Source organism: Myotis myotis, unplaced genomic scaffold (genome assembly GCF_014108235.1).
Source record: "Myotis myotis isolate mMyoMyo1 unplaced genomic scaffold, mMyoMyo1.p scaffold_m19_p_9, whole genome shotgun sequence".
NCBI classification, from domain to species: Eukaryota; Metazoa; Chordata; class Mammalia; order Chiroptera; family Vespertilionidae; genus Myotis; species Myotis myotis.
Window position 1 is genome coordinate 43,218,675 of NW_023416401.1, and position 22,574 is coordinate 43,241,248.

Consider the following 22,574-nt stretch of genomic DNA (forward strand, 5'->3'; position numbering starts at 1 on the left):
AATCAATGACTGTCATCACTGATGTTTCTATCTCTCTCTCCCTCTCCCTTCCTCTCTGAAATAAATAAAAATATTTTTAAAATAAAAATCTTGCTTCTTTGCTAATATAATCATGATAATGACCAGCCATATTAACAAGAGACCAATTTCATCTATTTCATTTATAGCAGCACTTCTATAGCAGAGGGAAGATTACAGGCAAATAGATTTTATAGGAAGACTCTTCTAGCTTCCATAAACCACAGGTAAAGCTGGCATGTGGATTAGGATGCTAATTAACCCTTTATCAACACTTCAAAACAAGCATTCTTTGGTACAGCTCATTATACTGTATTCCTATAGCCCCTCAGCAGTAAACAGTTTTTTTAAAAAAATGGAATGGGAATAGCAGACCAATGATAATTTGTAAAAAATTCCTATATCTAGCCCTGACCAGCATGGCTCAATTGTTAGAGTATTGACCTGCACACCAGAGGGTCTCGGGTTCAATTCCCTCCCAGTCAAGAGCATGTACCTCGGTGCAGGTTCATCACCGGAACCAGTTAGGACATGTGCGGGAGGCAACCAATCAATGTGTCTCTCTCACATCAAAGTTCTCTCTCGCTCTCTCACTCTCTCCCCTTCAACCCCTTCCACTCTCTAAAAAAAAATCAATGGGAAAAAAATATCTTCGGGTGAGGATTAGCAATCAAACAAAAATTCCTATATCTAGAGGGTAGCATTAACAGTGCCTAGAACTGTAGCTACTCAGCACTCTGATCTTCACAACAAAGACTCTGCACTAATTCTTGGTAAAATGCTGAAGCAAGTGGCAGCAAGGGGAGGAAAGAGACCCTGGGGATGAGTTAAAGTGGACAGAGGTGTGGAGGGAGAACCCACAGAAACATAAAACCATGTATGTGCTCAGAAATGAGGAAGGTACCGATGACCAAGAGAAAAACATGCATTACTGAGTGTTTATACTTTAGATGGACAGGCCTGTCCCAGGTGGCAAGGCCCATCCAAATGACCTGGGTGTAGGAACACTCCACCATCCATTTTCAATGTGTTAGTTACAGGTGGACACCTGCAGCATGTCCAATAATTGTATGTCCTTGTAATTATTTGGAACTACACTATATTAGGGTATATGGAACCAATATCAACCTGTGTTCATTACAATTATCCACAATCAATAATGTCCCTAATTAAAATTAAAAACAGTGAAATTCTCCTAAAAATAATTCCCATGGCAAATTCCCAGGCCCCTTGATTCTGAAGTGGCAATTCCCTTCCCATGAGGGTCTCTATTTCCTCCCTTCCCTGCCTATCCAGAGTCTAGGAAGCTGGGAGAAAAGCAGACAAGTGATGGAAAGAAAAAAAATTGATAGAAAGTGGAGATAAAGGCCAGCATTGAGCACCCTGCAGGGCACAGGGCTGTGCTCTGGCCAGGCCCGCCTCACCCAGCCACCCCTGGGTCTGCCTTCCCTGCAAGTGATCTGGCCTCTGGCAGGGCTGAAATCCATGCCCAGCCTGAACACATGCTCCTGGCAGAACTCCCCCGAAACCTTGTCTGGAATGGTCAGCCCTGGTTATCCGCCTACCCCCACTCACCTCTACAGCAAATGCTACCCATCCAATGAAATCTTTCCTGAATTGGCGAGCAAGACTAGGACATTTCTTTACCAAAGCTTTCTGTACCCATTTGAGTCAGATATTATTCTGATCTTTTTACCCAAAGACTAGCAGCACTGGCATAAGTTTTTATCTAATATTTTTTTAATCTCCCATTTCACCCCATCTAGCCACTTACACTCCAGGATTTTCCTGCAGTGTTTGTAATATGCCAGGCTATCCCATTCTTTGCTACTTTTGTTCTTTTGTTCCCTCTATTAAAAATGTCTGAGTTTGCCCTGTGAATGCCTCCTCATCCTTTAAGGCCCAACTCATACATCACCTCTAAAGGAAGCCATTCCTCATGCTCTTCAGCAGGAATGAGCACCTACTCACCACCGTCTCTCACTTCTACTTCTGAGGGGCATCTCCCTTTATGTCTGTCACTCCCACACGGAGCATTTGACTACAGAGCCTTTGCACTACCTGATCACTGGGCCTGCACAAGAGGAATCTCTGGAGAATCTGCCCCACAGGAAATGAATGAATATATGAGTCATTGATTATGCTTCTCTCCTATCTACATTCCCAACACCTCCTCTGTCATTGTCTTGGACACATCAAAGAGCAAATCCCTCTAGAAAGTAAAGGACTTCCATAAACACATGAATAAACAGGAAGAAGGAGGGAGACAACAGGCTAACAATAAAGAAAAAAAATCACAGAACAGGCAAAGGAAACCAGGAGAGAGGCTACCCTCCTGTATTCCACTGTAGAGGTCAGGAGGGCTAAAGAATCCTGAGTCCACAATATAATTTTAAAGCCACCACAAAACCATTTTAAAATAAAAAAAGTCACTGAAATATGACTTTTTCACTGGATAGATCTTAAAGAGAGAGGACAACTGCAACACAACTGTCAAAGAGAAGTGACAATGTGTACTTAATTTCTATTTTATTATAGGTTAACTGGAGGCCCAATGCACGAAATTCGTGCAAGGGGCTTGGCCCCACACGCAGCGGCTGCCTCGGCCCTGCCTCTGCGTTGGCCCTCACAGCCCCAGCTTCGGCCAGAAGGTTGTCCAGAAGGACATCCAGTCTAATTAGCATATTACGCTTTTATTATATAGGATCATACTTACTACCTTCGGGTAAATCTATAACTCCACTTTGCCATGGCAAAAATTCAAGGAAACACTGCCACAAAAACCAAGAATAGGGTACATGTCTCCTTTCACCATGAGGACAGCCTAGGGAAAATGTTCTTCTGTTTCGTTTCCATTGACCTAACCCTATCCCCAATTCTTTCCCACATTTACAAATCAGTTCATTGGAAAACACCCTAGAATCAGAGCTGAGAATGTCTGAATGTTTTTTATGTTAATATAACTAAGATATCTCTTCGACTTTCAAATTATAAACTGATTTGTGTGTAAAAAATATAAAATAATGTCCACTCACTATTTAAATGACATTTCAAGAGCTTTAACATCAGAAGAATAAAAAAAATAATTTTTTTGTTTTGTTCAGTTTGTATTCCTCACTGACAGGAAGAGAGACAGTAGTAATCATTACGTGGCATTTTGAAAATTTCATAGTAAAGACAAAAATATATCGTTAAAGAAAAAGCATTAAAATATTTTTTAAATATAATACACCCTTTATAAGAGTACTTTTGATGTTAATTTAGATTTTTTTATAAAAATGGGAGATGCTGCATTTTATATTGTTATAAGCATAATTCATGCCACAATACAAAGTTTTTCTATCTATGTATCTTTAACCAAAACAACCAGCTGAACCAACTACTTATTTTATTTGGATACCTCTGTAGATATGATGGGTGTAATTAACTGTTCAGCTAAAAATGCAATTCCATGGTGCTTTTAATGACTTAGGTATACACAGCGTTAGTTCTCAGAGAAGACTAAAAATAGTGATTTTAATTTATTCCTGCTGCCTACAATTACCCACAACCATATATTTTTAAATATTTCCAGCCTATAAAAATTACTAATTTTTGCCACTTGTGTTTATCTGCATTTAGACTTTGATTTGGATAAATTAAGCTCTCAAATGTTCCTTGCTTTATGAAACTCTGCATGTTGTACACTTCAACACAAATAAATGACTTGTACCATTAGAGGTTTAAATAATGTAATGTATTTCATGCTCAGCCTGAAGCTGGATTCCAATGAAGTTGCTAATGCACGTAATGATTAAGTGTAACTCAAATACTAACTGTGTTGTTGAAAACATGACAGGCAATAATTTGGTCTATTATATTCTGCCATTTAATTGCCTAGTACAGACATTCTCTGACACGTTATGAAGCAATGATTTACAATTATTCAAGCTGCAAAGGTCAGAAAGTGACATTATAATCATCTACATAGAGATCCCTTCTAATGCACAAAAACTAGGTAATGCCACACATGCAAAAAAAAAAAAAAAACAGAGTTTTACTGCATTAGTAACTTTCTGTTTAAGGTTACTTAAGCCAGCTTAGAATAAACAGTTCATAAGCACACTAATACACAATAGAAAATGTCTAGAATCTTTTCATGAACCCAGAGGTGACAGATTTAGAAAATGCTCTTATTCTCTCCCGATTAGGTAATTCTACTCAACTATTTAACTCTATACACAAGATTCAAGACGAGACGTAAGAAAATCAATCAGAAAATACCATAATCCATAAATCATGCATACCAGGGTTTTGTAAATTATGTCATACAAAGTTAGGTGTATTTCCTAGGTTTACTGAATTGACTAGTTTTCTACTAACTCTTTTTTATTTAGTAACCAGTAATGAAAAACAATAACTCAGGTTGATCGATTTTACCCCTCTTATCCTAATGAAAAGATAATAAAATATTCACTTTTTTAGGCACTTTTCTCTATTATACCAATGTGTTTAACTTTTAACCACTCAAGTGCAATAAATTATCAACACATAAAAAACTGGGAAAAATAAAAAATTTTAAAACAGCAGTTTAATATGAGAAAAGTGAAATAGAGAGATACAAATAAGAGAGACTGAATAACATATTATTAAAGTAAAACACTGTACAAGCAATTTTTTAAAAGAAGATAAGTTTGAGCAAAAGCAGGAAATAAGAGTGGTTAGGGGCTGAAAGGAGATAAGCTGCAGCTATTACATGCTAGTGAAAACAACCTAGAGAGAAAAAACAAGTACAAATAAAAGACAGCAATCAAAATAACAAATATTACAAAAAGCAGAGAAATAAGGAAAATGGAAGTTAAAGGAAGAAAACAGTGGTCTACCATTACTACTCCATAACTTAAGTCCATTACTAAAAATACTCTTAATCTCAAGTTTATCATCTGTACAGTGGGGATAAGAAACATGAGATAAACAATCTCATGAAACTATAGAGATCAACAAATAAATATTACTTAAGGCACCCACTAAACCACAGCACTCCATAAATACTATTTATTAGAGTATTATACATACTATTATATGTACACACAGAGAGACACTATTAAATAAATTTAAGTAAATTTAACAAAACACGGTATCTATAACGACTTTTTTGAGCCACTGAGATTTTCAAGTTCTTGACTACTGAAAATAGGCAAAGTTAAAGATCATGGATTTAGTAAAAATATGTGTTTAACCTGTTCTTAAACATATGCCCCTCCAAAAAAATTTTTAACTTATGTATACAAATGCTTTCCATTACTTGCTATTTTCCCCCCCCCACTAAACCCCTCTATCACACCCATAGCCATTTCCATGTTAACTATCCATCAAGTATATATAAATACATCTGTATTCTATAAAAGTCCTCAAGTTCACACTCAGATATAAGAAACACATTAAGAAGGTGTATTATTCAAAAACTGTTCCTCGTAAAAGTAAAATAAAAGGCTTGTAAATAAAGTTATCTATAACATGTTCTTAAAACAGGAGTTCAAAACAATACATTTTTTTAATTTTTACCATGCTGTGAGCATGTAAACCACATGGGTAAACAAAACTTAAATCCCAAGTTCTGAATCCAGCTACCCAGTAGGAATTAGACTGCGAAGACATTCAGCTTCTCTTTCAAACTACCTTAAATCCATGACAGATTGTAGCTAAGATTTGCTGAGAAGGGATAAGAGATTATCTTAAAATTCAACTTAAAGAATCAAAGAAAATCAGTGTAGATTTTAAAAACTGAAATGGAAGTTTAAAAGGTAGCTTTTGTTAAGAGAGTAGCTAATACACAATCTTAAACTAAGCCTCAGAAAAAAATATCAGCTATATATTTGATGAGCGTCGTCAAGGTTCAAATAAAAGACACATAAAGATATGATAAAGAACTCAATCACAAATAATCCGAAACATTAATACTGAGCTCGAGTCAACAAAATCCACTATTATTTCCATTAATTTCACCATAAAATACTAGGTTTTGTTTTGTGTAGCTTTTTCCAAGAAAACCAACAGGTCAATAAAAAAAGTAATAATAAATGTATTGCCTGCCCCACTATTCTTATATAGTATCATGCAATCAAAATTATTTGAAAACATTTTTTCTGTCAACTAAAATAATGAAGAGGTTATTAATAAAGTTATAAAAAAAAACATACACTAAGACACTAATTACTGCAGAAAAGAAAACACAGTGCAGGACCTTCTGTTTGTGACAAAATTATACTGTTAATGTTCCTGAAAGATCACTTCACCTTTTAAAGCATGATTTTTTTTTAAAGTAAAATTTATAGCAATTAAAGCTAATGAAGAAATGCAGCATGAGTTGCTTATGTTCAGGAACTAATAGGTCCACGGAGCAGCTCTAAGATTATTTAGCCATCAATGATAATGAATTGACATTGTCAGTGATGTTAATGTACCAATGCTCTCTACTGCCACTAATCTGGTAGCCAACTCTTAGATTTTTTTTTATGTTTTCCACTTTAATGTTTAACTTACATACTGCCCTATCCCTTTGAAACACATGAACAACTTATGAGACACTAACATTGAAGGGTATTTAACTCACTATTTTTCTACTCCAACAACATAGATCAATAGGCATTTTTTAGTTTACTTCAATTCTTCAGAATGATTAGCTGCATTGTGAAAATATCTATACTGTAAAATTATTATGTAACTTTTAAATTAAATTTCATTTCTAAAATAAATAAGAGATCTATCATTTCATGGTCAAATACAATTCAATGACTACCATAATTCTAAGAGATACAATTTTGGAATCTAGATCGCTTTTCCTATGCACACACATATATGTAGAACTCTACGATAGCAGTATAAAACTCAAATATCTACATGCATTTTCAATTCTTTATCTTGGGCATCAAATATATAAACCGCTAGTGCAACATTTCAATTGTATGTGGTAAGCATTGAGCTAAGCAAAGTGTGCATTATTCAAATTATACAAGCAAAGCCAATCAATCATGTATCGTTTTTGATGCTACATGTGTTAAAAACTGTTCTCTGAAAAAGTTTCTTCTTCCTTTTCCAGGGTCTTAGTAACCCTAATAAAAATGATGGAATTAGATTTCTAATAACAGTAGTATGCAAAAATTATTTGTTTTGTGGAAATGAATGAGGAAGAAACTGCTTATGGTCATCTGACAGCAAATTTTCGTTGAAGTCAGGGCCTTCCTCTTTCCTATAACTCATATGGTAAAAACAATAAATGAGATATCTTTTTTAATTTCAAGACCTAGAGCAATTAAAATGAACCATTTGGTGCTCGACCCTTGCAGCTAAAATCAGTAGCAACAAAACTCATTCTGCACTGATCTTCAGGGGGCTTTAGGGCAAAAGTTCGTCTTCATTTACTTTAGCTGCAAGTCACTGAACCATCAATTCTGTCCATGAATAAATCACAGACCATGGTTAATAAAAGTGCTTGCAAAGTCATTTTTAAAGTTATCTTAAGAGTCAAAAAATACAATGGCATCTTGGGATGAAGTGTAGTATCCAAGAAAAACCAGGTATTTATGACTTAAAAGTCATTTATATTTACACAATAGTGCCAACCAGAGGAATTTTCAAATTAAAAAATAACCCTAATATAACATGAGCACATTGCATAATTTAATTGAACCTAAATTATTTTGTGAATTAGACATAAGAATTGCAGGTTTCTGAGGTTTCACATAGAAAGTGTTTTTATGTGATACACTTATTAATTCATTTCTCTGGCATAATAACATTAAAACATATCTTTAATCAGAAGTAGGGTATTAAGATCCAGCTCTGAATGTCCTATGACATACCATAGACACCATGGTATGTCATGGCATTTTAAAACATTTTACAACATCTCAGTGCTTCCTATTAAATGTAACACATTTGAGTGACAACTAAAGATTGTGAATGATTCATCAGAAGAAAAACCCATTAACCAAAAAAGGAAAACAAGTTTTGAAATAAAGTTACATGAAAACATACATTATACACTGTTTTTTAAAGGTTCCTCCCTGCAATAATAGTAACCAGTTGTCCGAAATTAGGTCCTTTTCTGCTTTTTTCCTTATAGAATATGTCCAATGGATCCAAAGAGCCACTAATGTGATTAAAATTAAAGCAGCAAAGCAAAAGTAAAAAAACATACATATACACTCCTAAAGCTATATTATGCATTTTTTATGTCTTTAAATGGAATTTCCAGTTCTCTCTGCCAAAGTGAATGAACATCCTATAATTTAGTCAATTTACAGATTACAGGTTCAAATTGACCTTGTAGCCCATAAAATTGCTCATCTTCAGTACAGGATTAGAAGTGGAGAAGAATGTCATAACTGTATTTAAGGAATTTATCATAACAATGGGAAGGGGGATATGCATGCGTAATTTTAGCCCCTCTTACTCTTATCAGTTCTGAATTCTGAAACAATGGATATCCTGCACATGCTTCCTGGTTCACACAGTGGAAACGGTTTCAATTTACTCACCCACACACATGACACTTGTATTCCCTCATCCCAAGGTGCCTTTTGACATGGTTTCTGGCATCGCCAAGCTGAGCTGTTGCGAAATGGCAGATCTTGCACTTGAATGGTTTTGATCCTAAGTAAATTTAACATAAAATATTATTTGAATTTGAATAATACTGTACTGACACTTTTAAAAGAGGCTTAGACCTTAAATCATACTTTCAATCTAATTAGAAATTTCTGTCCCAAAAATGGAGCACTTGCATTCCTTTCTAACTTGAAATGACCTGCATTCCATAATTATTCCACCAAGGAGACTTGAATGCTTCAATGAGTGTCCCTAATTTTCAATAATATTTCTAAGATTTAAAGTCAAAAGTGACTCAGGTGACTAGTATCAAGTAGATGAGATAAATAATTTTAAATATTTTCCTTACAATTCACAAAAGTATCTTTTACAGTCACTCCACATTTAAAATGCGACATTTTAAAAATATAAATGCATACGGAGTAGCTGATATTTTCAAGTATATTTGTCATCAAGTAAATAAACTTCTGCAGCTTTAAATTTATTCACATTAATAATGGTATTTTAGATATTTTTTACATTTATTCCCAAAGAGTCACTATATTACTATTTTAACAGCATAGAATTTAAGAATATGCAATGGATAAATTATTTGCTTTTATGGCCATTTTATAGTCAAAAATCTGTACTGATTCTGCAAACCAAAAGTACTGACATGTTAGTTATTATTAATTTCAAGAGCAAATATTTCAACATAAAAACAGAGTACCAACAATTTTTTTTATTTCATAAAGAAATAAAATTAATCTATATTCAATGAGAAAACAAAACTATTTCATAGTCAACAAACTTAGTGTCAGTAGCAGACTATACCCAATGTAGTTACAGATAATCAGTATCCACATTAATGAGAAGCTACACTTTTTAAGGTGCAACATATATACACCATTTTCTGATTTTCTAGCCAGTAAATCTTCAAATAAATGAAAATCACAGAAATCACTGTTTAAAGTCAGTGCAATATGTTTCCAGATTTTTCAGTTCATGTTGAGTCCCTATTTGGTGAAACACCTCTTCTAACATGATCAGACAGAATATGAAATATGTGAACTTGAATAAATATACAAAAAGGCTCAAACAAAAAAAATGCAATAAATCAAATTTGATCAATGAACCTTTGTGCAGTGCCCTTGGAAAAAAAAATCCTCCAAGAATACTTTGTTGAAATTGAAGCACTCAGTAAAAAATTTTAGAGTCTTAAATTTCAATTTAATTCCCAAAAGCTGACAAAAAAAGTGAAGCATTTAATTTTAATCTTCTAACAGAAATAAAAAAGTCAACAGTAGTACTAGCACGGGCAGACAAGGTTGAATATTTCACAGTTCAATGACAATGAAGCCAGATCTCTCAATACTTCCATTTCTGCCATTAGAAGTAGATATAAAATATATTTAACACCTGAATGGTTATATCTAGTCAGCTTTATGTGTAAATGTCAAAAGCAGGTTGAGACTGAAGCTTACAACAATCACATTATATCAATCACATTAGAAACTACAGTTTACTTAAATGATTCTGATAAAACTAAGCCTATCACCACTTTGAAACACTTCATCTCAACAAGAACTCTATAAAGGGACTTATAAACGACATAAGTGAAAAGAATCAATTTACCTGTACTTTGGATTAAAATGCATTCAAGATAATAGGTAATTATGAAATTATTAATTTAACAATAACATCAGGACTTCAAACAAAGAGAATAAAGCCCCCTCAACATTTGTATTACAATATAGTGAAAGGATTTAAAATACCTATCTTGTGGATTTAAGCTTTAGTCTTGCTCATCCTGCACTGACATTGTGATGAGCTCCTCCTTGTGTGAACACATGTGCCACAAAGGGCCAGATACAGACCTTCAGTGCTTTCAATGGACTGTACATGGCTCCTTGGCGAGACACTCTAGCTCCTTCAGGTCTCAGTGATTACTGCTAGTGTGTTGACAACACATGAATGAGTTACTGTGTTGACAGCTTTCATGCAGAAATCATGAAGGCTCTGAGTATTTTTCATATCTTATATCCCAAGTAGACTGTGTTAACATCTTTCTGTGCCATTAAAATCCAAACACTAGGGGACCAGAGGTACTACTTTCCTTAATATCAGTCATTACTGACTGTTATGCAAACATGAATGTGACATTAAAATTAAAAAATTAATAAAAATTTAGGTCTTAAAGAATCAAGTCAGACGTATACACCCAGCATCTAATGCCTGTTAACTCTAGCCCAGTGACACGCGAACTCATTTTTTTGATTGATTTTTCTTTGTTAAATGGCATTTAAATACATAAAATAAATATCAAAAATATAAATCTTTGTTTTACTATGGTTTCAAATATCAAAAAATTTCTATATGTGACACGGCACCAGAGTTAAGTTAGGGTTTTTCAAAATGCTGACACGCCGAGCTCAAAAGGTTCGCCATCATTGCTCTAGCCTGAATGCTACAATCCTCCCTATACACTGGCACTTCATTACTTCATTCACGCAACTGTCCATCTACTTATTCACTTCTCCAACAGTAACGTTGAGAGCCAGCTGTGTGCAGGGCACAGAGATGAAGCAGTGAACAGAATCACACCCATGCTCTCACTCTGCTTACCTCCTACAGACCAACTCTCCTGAACCATCTCTTCTTAAGCCAACTCAACCTCTCAAAACCATCACATAATTAGTTACAGACACCACCAGCCCTGGCTTGGGAATTTTTCAGTGAAGTCATACAACTCCCTGGTTCCCCACATGTGAACACTTCTAGACAGCACGAGTGACCAGTACACTCGAACAAAATGAAGGCTTGCAGTATTCTAGCTTAAAGACACCTTCCCTGTTACAGGAAATTAAAGCTCTAACAGAATGATGCAGGAGAGAAGAGGACCAGGGTTTTGTACCACTCATGTAATAGGAAAGGAGACCCTGCTCTTTCTGCTCATGGGGTGGCTTCAGACAGCAAACACCCTGGAAGCTCTGCAATGCTTTTTCCCTATAATTCTGGATGACCAACTCATTTATTTCTTATAGTGCTGCTTTCATCGTACTGAGGATGGGAAGGAAAGGTTACATAAAACATATAGTAAATCACAAAGTATAAAAACAAGGATTGGAAGAGTAAGCCCTTTTCCAGTTAACCATTAATAACAGTCCCTGCATTACTATTTCATGGACATAAGCAACAGATCAAAAAAGCAATTCATTCTAAGAGGCGCCAAGAAAAAAACTTGGGAGTGAAAACCTGGAGAGCAACTTCCCCAAAAAATGCTTTGCAAGACTGAAATGGCAGACAGGCATTGTGTCCTCAGGATCACGCCTTTGTTGTGCTTCAGAACACAACAAAAATGTGCTTGCTGATAAGCCCAACACAAAATGTTAAAAAGTATGCTAACTTTTACTAAATGTTACAATCAATGATGTAACTTATATAAGTAGGGTTACTTTGTCACATATTGATAGTTACCTCACTTTCACATCCACATTAACTTGATTTTAAATGCAATTAATACATATAGTCAAGGAAGACTAATGGACTACATTCTGCACTTAACCTGGTGGACATTTTCAAATGGCACAAGTGACCAGTGCAAACCTATTTTGCATTGTAAACGACTAAATAAATCTTAATGGATTAAGAATGATCAGCTATCAACACACAAGGGAAATTAAGTGCTGAAATGCCTACATTGATTATTTTAAATTATTAGCCTTACTCTGTTCTTGAATTTGTATGCTTTTAGTGAGCTTTAACACATTTACAAGACTTATTGACTATAATTACAAGAGAATTCAAGTAATGGACACATCAATTATAAGCAACATGTCTTGACCAGACAGTTGCATAAAGAATTCTAAAAAGAGCTCCATTAGCATTTTCCTCTTAGTTTTATTCAGTTTTATCTGCCTTAAGAGGGCATATTAAGAAAGTACATCTTTTCTGTGCACGTGAACAAGCCCAATTTCTAAAACTGTATCATTTCAGAAAGTAAGCTGTAATACAGCATGCACAGAGGTATTAATAATGCCAACAAACCACCACCAGGACTCCACTGCACTGGGAATAGCTGGAATCAAGAGTACAATGCTGATATTCACCTAGAACCTAGAACAACCTTATGCAGGTTTCCCTGATACTTTCTCCAATGAAAAACTTTTATCTATGTTTAATCACCCTAAACTATTAATAATGTTTCATATTCTTTTGTCTTTCTCCTGTGATGATGCAAAAATTTTCAAAAACTGCATGAATTTAAAGTATAGCTTTAATAATAAGCCATTATTTTAAAGTACAGTAAAATAAACCTTACAGTTCTAATGAAAATATGTTCATTAAAATGTGAATTTATTATTCAAATCCACTCATAAATTCAACCATGGAGACAGAACTTGTCTAAGCAGAGCACAATGATTTAGAAAAGCTGTCTATTTTAAATAAAGAATGTATGGCAGGTTTATAGAAACAGTGCAGTGAATTTTTACATAAATTTAGAACATTGGCTTATACATTTATCAGAAAAAAAAAAAAGTTTTTAAAAAATATCTACCTAAAATTAACCACGAAGCAGAGCAGAGACTCACCAGGTTCTACCAGGTCCTGTATCAATGAACACAAACCCCTGAACATACTGACTTTGAAAGCTGTTGACTATTTCTGATCTTTGAAAGTAGAATTCTGTTGCCTGGGAATTATACTTTTGGATATAAACTACCAGGCAATGAATATTTTTAAATCCGTAAAATTGTATGAAAATGTTTATTATCTCATTCCTCAAAAGTCATTTAATATGTCCTCTGAAACAGCGGTCGCCAACCGTTGGTCCGTGGACCCCTGGTGGTCCATGAAGTCCAAAAGGTTGGCGACTGCTGCTCTGAAATAGTGTCACTTAATAGATACCTTGAAAAACCAAACAGTTTGGACCTAAAACATGTGAAAAGCTGTAAGAGACAGGAATGTAACAAAAGCACCAGAGGCACTAGGCCTTTTGATAAAATTGAAAGGTATTTATGAAAGAGCCTGCCTTTGAGATCAATGAGGCCTACAGGCCCTCATAGATGTTAAGTGTCAAAAATGACTGTGGCAGTTGTCCCAAGCACCACCCAGCAGTCATGTGAACCGAGTGAGGGCCAGCAACAACTGCAGCAAGGATTGCATATCGGGTGGGAGGGAATGTCCAGATTTTACCATTCAAGGGCATGTTATAGAGAAGCACAGGTGCCGCGGTTCACATACCTGTATGAGTGCGGATGTGGGCCAGGAATGCCATAGAATTGCTACTGCGACACATCTTGCCACAATACTTGCAGACATTTCCCTGATTCTCCTCTCGCTCTCGGTTGATTTGCTCAGTGTCTTCCACTATGTACTTATTCACCTCCCGGAGCAGTTCCTCATGCTGCCCTTTAATATGCAGAAATAAATTTTGCTCCGAATCAAAGGGCTCTGTACATTTGACACATTTAAAGGTGGCCCCGCCCTCCGGAAGCTCCTCCACGCTGGCCTGTTCATTTCTCATGTGGCCAGCACTAGCCAAGTGCTGATGCAGGTTGCTCTCTGTGTAGAAGGACTTTCCGCACAGCAAACAATGGAAGTGTTTCTCCTTTGTAGGATGCTTCATGGCTATGTGAACATTCAGTCCACTTAACCCATCTGCTAAGAAACCACAGTCATCACAACGGATTCGTGTGGATTCGCCAAAGGAGCTGCCTTCAGATTTCTTCTTTTTCACACCTTGAGCACAGTCTTTTAAGGGTGACTCACTCATTCTCACTTCTGTTGTTATCAGACCCTCTTCACACTGGTCTATCAATTCACCATCTTCCGGATTCCTTATTCTTATTATGGAAGAATCAAACCGGCCAAAGCTATACATGGCCTGTCCTTTATCATCAACATTAATTATAGTTTCATAAACATCATTACTTTCAACCGTGCTATCAGAAGCTGGACCATCCTCTTCTATAACAACTTCAGTTTCATGTTGGGAATTCATCAGAATTTCCTTATTTTCCAAGATAGAATCTCCTTGCATAGCTTTCAAATCCACTGAACTCTGCACATTTCCAACTTGGTCTTGACCACGGCTATCCAGGTTTAGCTGTCCTCCCATCATTCTCATCACTACAGGGATGGTGCTTTCAGCTGAATGGGCTCCATCCAGATCTCCGAGACATCCATGTTTACTGAGGATTTCACCTCCATGGTCTCCTCCATTCCCTCCATCGCTATCACAATGTGCACTTGGATCACTGATGTCATTCAATTTATTGTGATTGTTCTTTGTTGTCTCATAAATTAAAGCTGAACTTCCTGAATTTTCATTCTGAAATTTGCTTGGGGAGCCATTAGAGGAAATGTTAAGGGTCACCACTTCCTCAGGTTTCCTAACTTTGTCCTGGGCAAGGGGCTGTTGCGAAGTTTCACAAAACGAAGGACCTTCACTAAGATTAGATTCTTCTTCAGTCTCAATTTCTATAGAGTCAGGAACACAGAGTACTTTAGACATGTCTAAGTTAGTATTCTCATCTAAAACAGAACGACTAGTAGCATTTGTAGATTTAAGAGTTTCAGGTGATTGGTCTGAAATTATCTGAAATTCTTCAGAATGTTGTCGATGCTGCTCCTCAGGTATGACGACGTTTTTGGACATTTCTGAAGGACTTGCTCCCACGTCAGAAGAGTTCAGGTGAGACTGCCTTTTCACCTTGTGCTTTTCTGTTGCTGCATGCCTGGTCATTTCTCGATGAGTCACAGCATAGTAATCACATGCCATGCAATAAAATGCAAACTCTTTTGTGTGTTTCCGTTTTACATGCAGTTCTAGGGAAGCTGAAGAGTGAGCACTAAACTCGCAGTGTGCACATTTATTGTCACTTGTGCTCAGAGCACCTCTCTGTGAGCATACTTCCCTTTGCTGCATCAGGGCCTCTGGTTCTAGAGATACTTGTTCCTTCTCATCAATAACATGACTGCCAGCTTCCCCATCCGTAGAATGAAATACATTTTCAACTTCAACTTCAATTGGATCTCCGTGCTCTTGTCCTGGTTTTTCTGAACTGGAGGGATCTGGTTCAGCTGACTTATTAGCCTGTTCATCTGAACTGGTGCTCCTACTACAGGCTTCAAGGTTACCCCCCTCAGGGCCAATAATGATATCTGAACTTTGTTTTCCATTTGCTTCTATTTCTACACGTCCTTTATGCTTCTTGGTAGCACAATGACGCTCCATATCTCCCTTAGTTACAGTATAATACTTACACACTTTGCATAAGTAACTATATTGGTGACTATGTTTTCGTCTAATGTGAACGGTCAGATTTGTAATACTAGAAGCCAAGAGGCCACAGTGTGAACATGTCCGTGAGATGTTACCTTTGGGTCTCCCTCTCTTTGGAGTGGTGGTCAAAGCTAACTCATCATCTTTGGAGATTACGCCAGACTGTGGCTGTTCCTTGGCAGTGAGTATGCTCTTCTCCAAAGAGTTACATTCCTGAAATTGCACACCTTCTACGTCGCCTTCTGTCCTCTCATTTCCAGAAATTGTAACCTCTTCTTTTTTGTCATTTGCACCTATACAAACCCTTTCAATACATTCTTCAAAGCTTAAGCCAATATTATTTTTCCTAGCATTTTCAAGATGTTTGCTTCTCTTAATGTGTTTCTCCATTCCTTCTTTGCTCAATGAATAAAGATTACATGCTTTACAAAGAAAGTGGTAGTCCTGACCATGCCTAAGCTTTATGTGTCGTGTGAGAACAGTGGAGGACCGTGTTTTGTAAAAGCACTTCTTACACTGAAATTGAGGTTTATTGGAATGCCTTACTTCACTTCCATGGCTTACCCGGGTTTTAGTCAGTTCTTCCTGAGCCACTCTTTCTGACTCACTCATAGTCTCCTTTGTGTTTTCTGATTCTAAAGTACTTAAAGGTAAAGTCTGTAAAACCAAATCATTGTTAAATGATTGAGAAGTCTTTGGTTGAATCAATAAGCGAATATGCTTCTCAGTTGTCTTGTGTTCCTCCATGTCCTTCTCAGACAAGAAGTACAGATTACAGGGAGAACAGAGAAAGCCCATACTGTGCTTTTCCTTCATGTGGTCTCTAAGATGTGTTTCATTCAAGGAAATAAATGAGCAGCACTGACAACTGAGGACAGAGGCAGTTTGCTGAAGCTGGTGATTGTGCAAATGTTCATGTAGGTCCCTCCTCGACATGCTGGAGAAGTCACATGTCTGGCAGGACAATTTCACCTCTTTTGCATGGCACCTTTTCATGTGGACTTCCAACTCTGTCCTACTTGTAGACACTTGGCCACAGTCTGTACAAGTATATGACATCTGACGGTCAGAAGCTGCCCTCACTGTGGGAGGGTCAAAGTAGCTGACAAGGTGGGCATTTCTTTCATCCTGCTTCAGGTCCAGGGTTTCTGAGGAAGATACACACAGACTGTGGGTACTGCCACCCGTTTCTATGTGTTTAGGCATGGACTCTGAATCACCTGTTTTCATCTGTGCTCTAACGTGTTTCATATATATCCTGGGAGATTCACTAGTGCCCCGTTTATTAATTCCTAAAAGATTAAACCTTTTCTTGGCTTGGCCTTTTAAAGGAAAAGGGCCGCTTCGTCGTCGGAAGCTATTAGCCAACATGAGAATGTTTCGCTCAGGTCTCGGTCTCGAGGTTGCACTGATACTATGTGCTGTCTGTAGAGTCTTTTTGGTAGATTCCAATTTATCTAAGAGACCCTGTGAGGCTACTAATGCTCCTAACTTTTTATTCTGGTTTTCAGGATTTCGAGTTGTACCAAAGGAAGTGACATTTTCTTGAACAATCTCTCCCTTTTCTAGCAAAGTACTCCTGGACGGCCTCATTTCAACAAGAAGCTCACTGCTACTTCCACTCTGCTTAGAAATGCTGCCTCTGAAATCTTTAAATTTGCTTCCACCATTTCTTAGTCCTTTTGAATCGCTATTCTTTGCTATTTGTTTAGATGCTCTTGGTTTTACACGAACATTCTTTGTTCCGATGGTACATGATTTCTTAGGAAAAGGCTGTTTTGTTAAGATCTGCACAAATCCTCCACGAGCAGCAAGATTCTGGCGCCGGAGATGTGTTTTTCCAAGACAATGTGCGTTCAAAAGGTTCTCTTCCACACACTGAAAGCCACAAAGGTCACAAGAAAAGACGGTCCGTGACCCATGTGCTTGTGTGGCATGGGTCTGCAATGCTGGGCTGCTCTCCGCTCCATGGCTGCAGGGGCAGTGGGCAGGCTCCATAGACAGCGGCATGTGACATTCAGCATGCTTCTCCAGGTCCGAGCAAGAAGAAAACAAACGGTCACACGTGTTGCACTTGAAAGCTGAATCAATCTTCCCGATGGTACAACCAACACTAGCAACCTCTTTGCTAGGGAAAGATTTTGTTTCTGGGTCAAGGGATACCATTTCCTGAGCAATCATCTTCTCGGTGTCTGTTTTCAGAGAAACAGTGTCAGTTGGGCTAGAACTGCAGAGAAGGGAAAACGAGGTGGGAGGACATGTATCTCCATCTGAGCAGTCATTCAGGAAGGACGCCTTCACCATTTCACTGGATGGGACCTCCACTTTGGAGAACCCACGAACACCCTGCTCTTCGGACCTACAGGGCTCAGCCTCACTGAATTTCATTCGCTTGGAAGCATGTTTATTTCCATCTTCCTCTACAAAAACGCTGGTTGATGACTCTGAAAAAGCTCTTTTGCTAGCGGAATTCTCAGAGGAATTCACTACCAAATCAGACAAGGGCCTACACTCCACATCCTGAGATGAAACAGTCCTTGAGTCTTCTGCTTCCTTGTTTACATTTTCGTCCTCATCGTTCTCTGGTTTCTTCTCAGTATCCATCATTACTAATGTGCCGACACTGCTCCTCTGCCAGGGTAGCTCACTTGGCACTCATAACCTGTGAGGAAAACAAACATGGTATTAAACCTTTGAACATAAAAAAAGACACACATGTTAATCCAAAAATCAACATAAGGTGAAATACTGGCCGAAACCGGTTTGGCTCAGTGGATAGAGCGTCGGCCTGCGGACTGAAAGGTCCCAGGTTCGATCCTGGTCAAGGGCATGTACCTGGGTTGCGGGCATATCCCCAGTAGGAGATGTGCAGGAGGCAGCTGATCGATGTTTCTCTCTCATCGATGTTTCTAACTATCTCTCTCCCTTCCTCTCTGTAAAAAATCAATAAAATATATTTAAAAAAAAAAAAAAAGAAATTCTGGATGAAAAATATTATAAAATTAGCCTCAATAAGATTTCCTTCATATTGAGATTAATTTGATCACATGACCCTTAATGAAAAATACGAATTAGATTTAGGGAACACCATATCACCACGCTGTGACTCAGGAAGCAACACTATGCTATCTTCCATAGAAAGGAGGATTTTCCATAAAAAGCGTCTTCGCAGACCACGATGGCATAATATTAGAAATAAACTACAATAAAAACAACCCAAAATACTCAAACACCTGGAAGCTGAATAGCATGCTATTAAATATTGATTGGGTTACCAATGAAATCAAAGAAGAAATTCGAAACATCCTGGAAACTAATGACAATGAAAACACAACAATCCAAAACCTATGGGACACAATGAAAGCAGTCCTGAGAGGGAAGTTTATAGCTCTACAGGCCTATCTCAAAAAACAAGAAAAAATGGTAGTAAATCATCTAACTCTACAACTCAAAGAATTAGAAAGAGAGCAACAAGAAAACCCCAGAGTGAGCAGAAGGAAGGAGATAATAAAGATTAGAGCAGAAATAAATGACATAGAGACCAAAAAAACAATACAGAAAATCAATGAAACCAAGAGCTGGTTCTTTGAAAGGATAAACAAGATTGACAAACCTCTAGCCAGACTCACCAAGAAGCAAAGAGAGAGGACCCAAATAAACAAAATCAGAAACGATAGAGGCGAAATAACAACAGACCCCACAGAAATACAAATGATTGTTAAAAAATACTATGGACAGCTCTACTCCAACAAACTAGACAACCTGGAGGAAATGGACAAATTCCTAGAAAAATACAACATTCCAAAACTCAATCAGGAAGAATCTAAAAATCTCAACAGGCCAATAACTATGGAAGAAATTGAAGCAGTCATCAAAAAGCTTCCAGCAAACAAAAGCCCAGGACCAGATGGCTTCACAGGGGAGTTTTACCAAACATTCAAGGAAGAACTAAAACCTATCCTCCTCAGACTACTACAAAAAATTCAAGAGGAAGGAACACTTCCAAGCTCATTCTATGAAGCCAGCATCACCCTAATACCAAAACCAGGTAAAGACAACACAATGAAAGAGAATTACAGGCCAAATCCCTCATGAACATAGATGCCAAAATCCTCAACAAAATCTTAGCAAATCGGATCCAGCAGTACATCAGAAAGATCATACACCATGACCAAGTAGGATTTATCCCAGGGATGCAAGGATGGTACAATATCCGCAAATCAATAAACGTGATACATCACATAAACAAATTGAAAGAAAAAAACCACATGGTCATATCAATTGATGCAGAAAAAGCATTTGACAAAATTCAACACCCATTTTTGATAAAAGCTCTCAGCAAGGTGGGAGTAGAAGGATCATACCTCAACATAATAAAAGCCATATATGACAGGCCCACAGCCAACATCATACTCAATGGACAAAAACTAACACCATTTCCCCTAAGAACAGGAACAAGACAGGGATGCCCCCTCTCACCACTCCTGTTCAACATAGTACTGGAAGTGTTAGCCATTGCAATTCGGCAAGAAGAAGAAATAAAAGGCATCCAAATTGGAAAAGAGGAAGTAAAACTGTCCTTATTTGCAGACGACATGATATTATACATACAAAACCCTAGAGACTCCATCAAAAAGCTACTGGACTTAATACATGAATTTGGCAATGTAGCAGGATACAAAATTAACCCCAAGAAATCCGAGGCATTTCTATACACCAATAGTGAACTTTCAGAAAGAGAGATTATAAAAACAATCCCGTTTACCATCGCACCAAAAAAATTAAGCTACCTAGGAATAAACTTAACTAAAGAGGTAAAAGACCTCTACTCAGAAAACTACAGGACGTTGAAAAAAGATATAGAGGAAGACATAAACAGATGGAAGAACATACCATGTTCATGGATTGGTAGAATCAACATCATTAAAATGTCCATACTACCCAAAGCAATCTATAAATTCAACGCACTTCCCATTAAAATACCAACGGCATACTTCAGAGATCTAGAACGAACTCTCCAAAAATTCATCTGGAATAAAAAAAGACCTCGAATAGCTGCAGCAATCCTGAAAAAGACCAAAGTAGGTGGGATCTCAATACCAGATATCAAGATGTATTACAAAGCCACTGTTCTCAAAACTGCCTGGTACTGGCACAAGAATAGGCATATAGATCAATGGAATAGAATAGAGAGCCCAGAAATCGGCCCGAACCAATATGCTCAATTAATATTTGACAAAGGAGGCAAGAACATACAATGGAGCCAAGATAGTCTCTTCAATAAATGGTGCTGGGAAAATTGGACAGATATATGCAAGAAAATGAAACTAGACCACCAACTTACACCATACACAAAAATAAACTCAAAATGGATAAAGGACTTAAATGTACGACAGGAAACTATAAAAATTCTAGAAGAATCCAAAGGCAACAAAATCTCAGACATATGCCGAAGCAATTTCTTCACTGATACAGCTCCTAGGGCACTTGAAACTAAAGAGAAAATGAACAAATGGGACTACATCAAAATAAAAAGCTTCTGCACAGCAAAAGAAACCATCAACAAAACAACGAGAAAACCCACTGTGTGGGAAAACATATTTGCCAATGTCATATCCGATAAGGGCCTAATCTCCAAAATTTATAGGGAACTCATACAACTTAACAAAAGGAAGATAAACAATCCAATCAAAAAATGGGCAAAGGACCTAAATAGACACCATTCAAAAGAGGACATTCAGAAAGCCAAGAGACATATGAAAACATGCTCAAAGTCACTAATCATCCGAGAGATGCAAATCAAAACAACAATGAGGTACCATCTCACACCTGTCAGACTGGCTATCATCAACAAATCAACAAACGACAAGTGCTGGAGAGGATGTGGAGAAAAAGGAACACTTGTGCACTGCTGGTGGGAATGCAGACTGGTGCAGCCACTATGGAAGACAGTATGGAGTTTCCTTAAAAAACTGAAAATGGAACTCCCATTTGACCCTGTGATCCCACTTCTAGGAATATATCCCAAGAAACCAGAAACACCAATCAGAAAGGATATATGCACCCCTATGTTCATAGCAGCACAATTCACCATAGCTAAGATCTGGAAACAGCCTAAGTGCCCATCAGTAGATGAATGGATTAGAAAACTGTGGTACATCTACACGATGGAATACTATGCTGCTCTAAAAAGGAAGGAACTCTTACCATTTGCAACGTCATGGATGGAACTGGAGAGCATTATGCTAAGTGAAATAAGCCAGTCAATGAAGGAAAAATACCACATGATCTCACTCATTCATGGATAATAGAGACCATTATAAACTTTTGAACAATAATAGATACAGAGGCAGAGCTGCCTCAAACAGATTGTCAAACTGCAGCAGGAAGGCCGGGGAGGGTTGCGGGGCAGGAGGTAGGGGGGTAAGAGATCAACTAAAGGACTTGTATGCATGCATAGAAGTATAACCAGTGGACATAAGACATGGGGGGATAGGGGAGGCTAGGGGACTGTCTAGGGCGGGGGGATAAAATGGACACATATGTAATACCCTTTGTAATACTTTAAGCAATAAAAAAAAAAAAAAGAAAGGAGGATTTTCTCAAACAGCTTGCAAAAAAACTCCCAAGTTTCAACTCCCTTCACCACTACATTTCAATTTACTAATTCCTTTTTCTAAATAGAGAAGACCCCCTTTCA

At 37.3% G+C, this 22,574-nt stretch overlaps 1 protein-coding gene across 6 annotated transcripts in view; it reads right to left on the reverse strand.

The window, feature by feature from the left end:
* LOC118663263 (zinc finger protein 407-like) overlaps positions 1-22,574 on the reverse strand; it is a 190,078-nt gene that overhangs the window by 141,679 nt on the left and 25,825 nt on the right. For all 6 annotated transcript variants that reach the window (XR_004970010.1, XM_036322710.1, XM_036322714.1 and 3 more), the window contains exons 2-3: positions 13,831-18,536; positions 8,538-8,652 (exon numbers count right to left, since the gene is read on the reverse strand). Coding sequence is in view for 5 of the 6 variants with exons in the window: in XM_036322710.1 (XP_036178603.1) it covers positions 8,538-8,652; positions 13,831-18,481 (4,766 nt within the window). In the remaining variant the exon portion in view is untranslated. The remainder of the gene's footprint in view (positions 1-8,537; positions 8,653-13,830; positions 18,537-22,574) is intronic.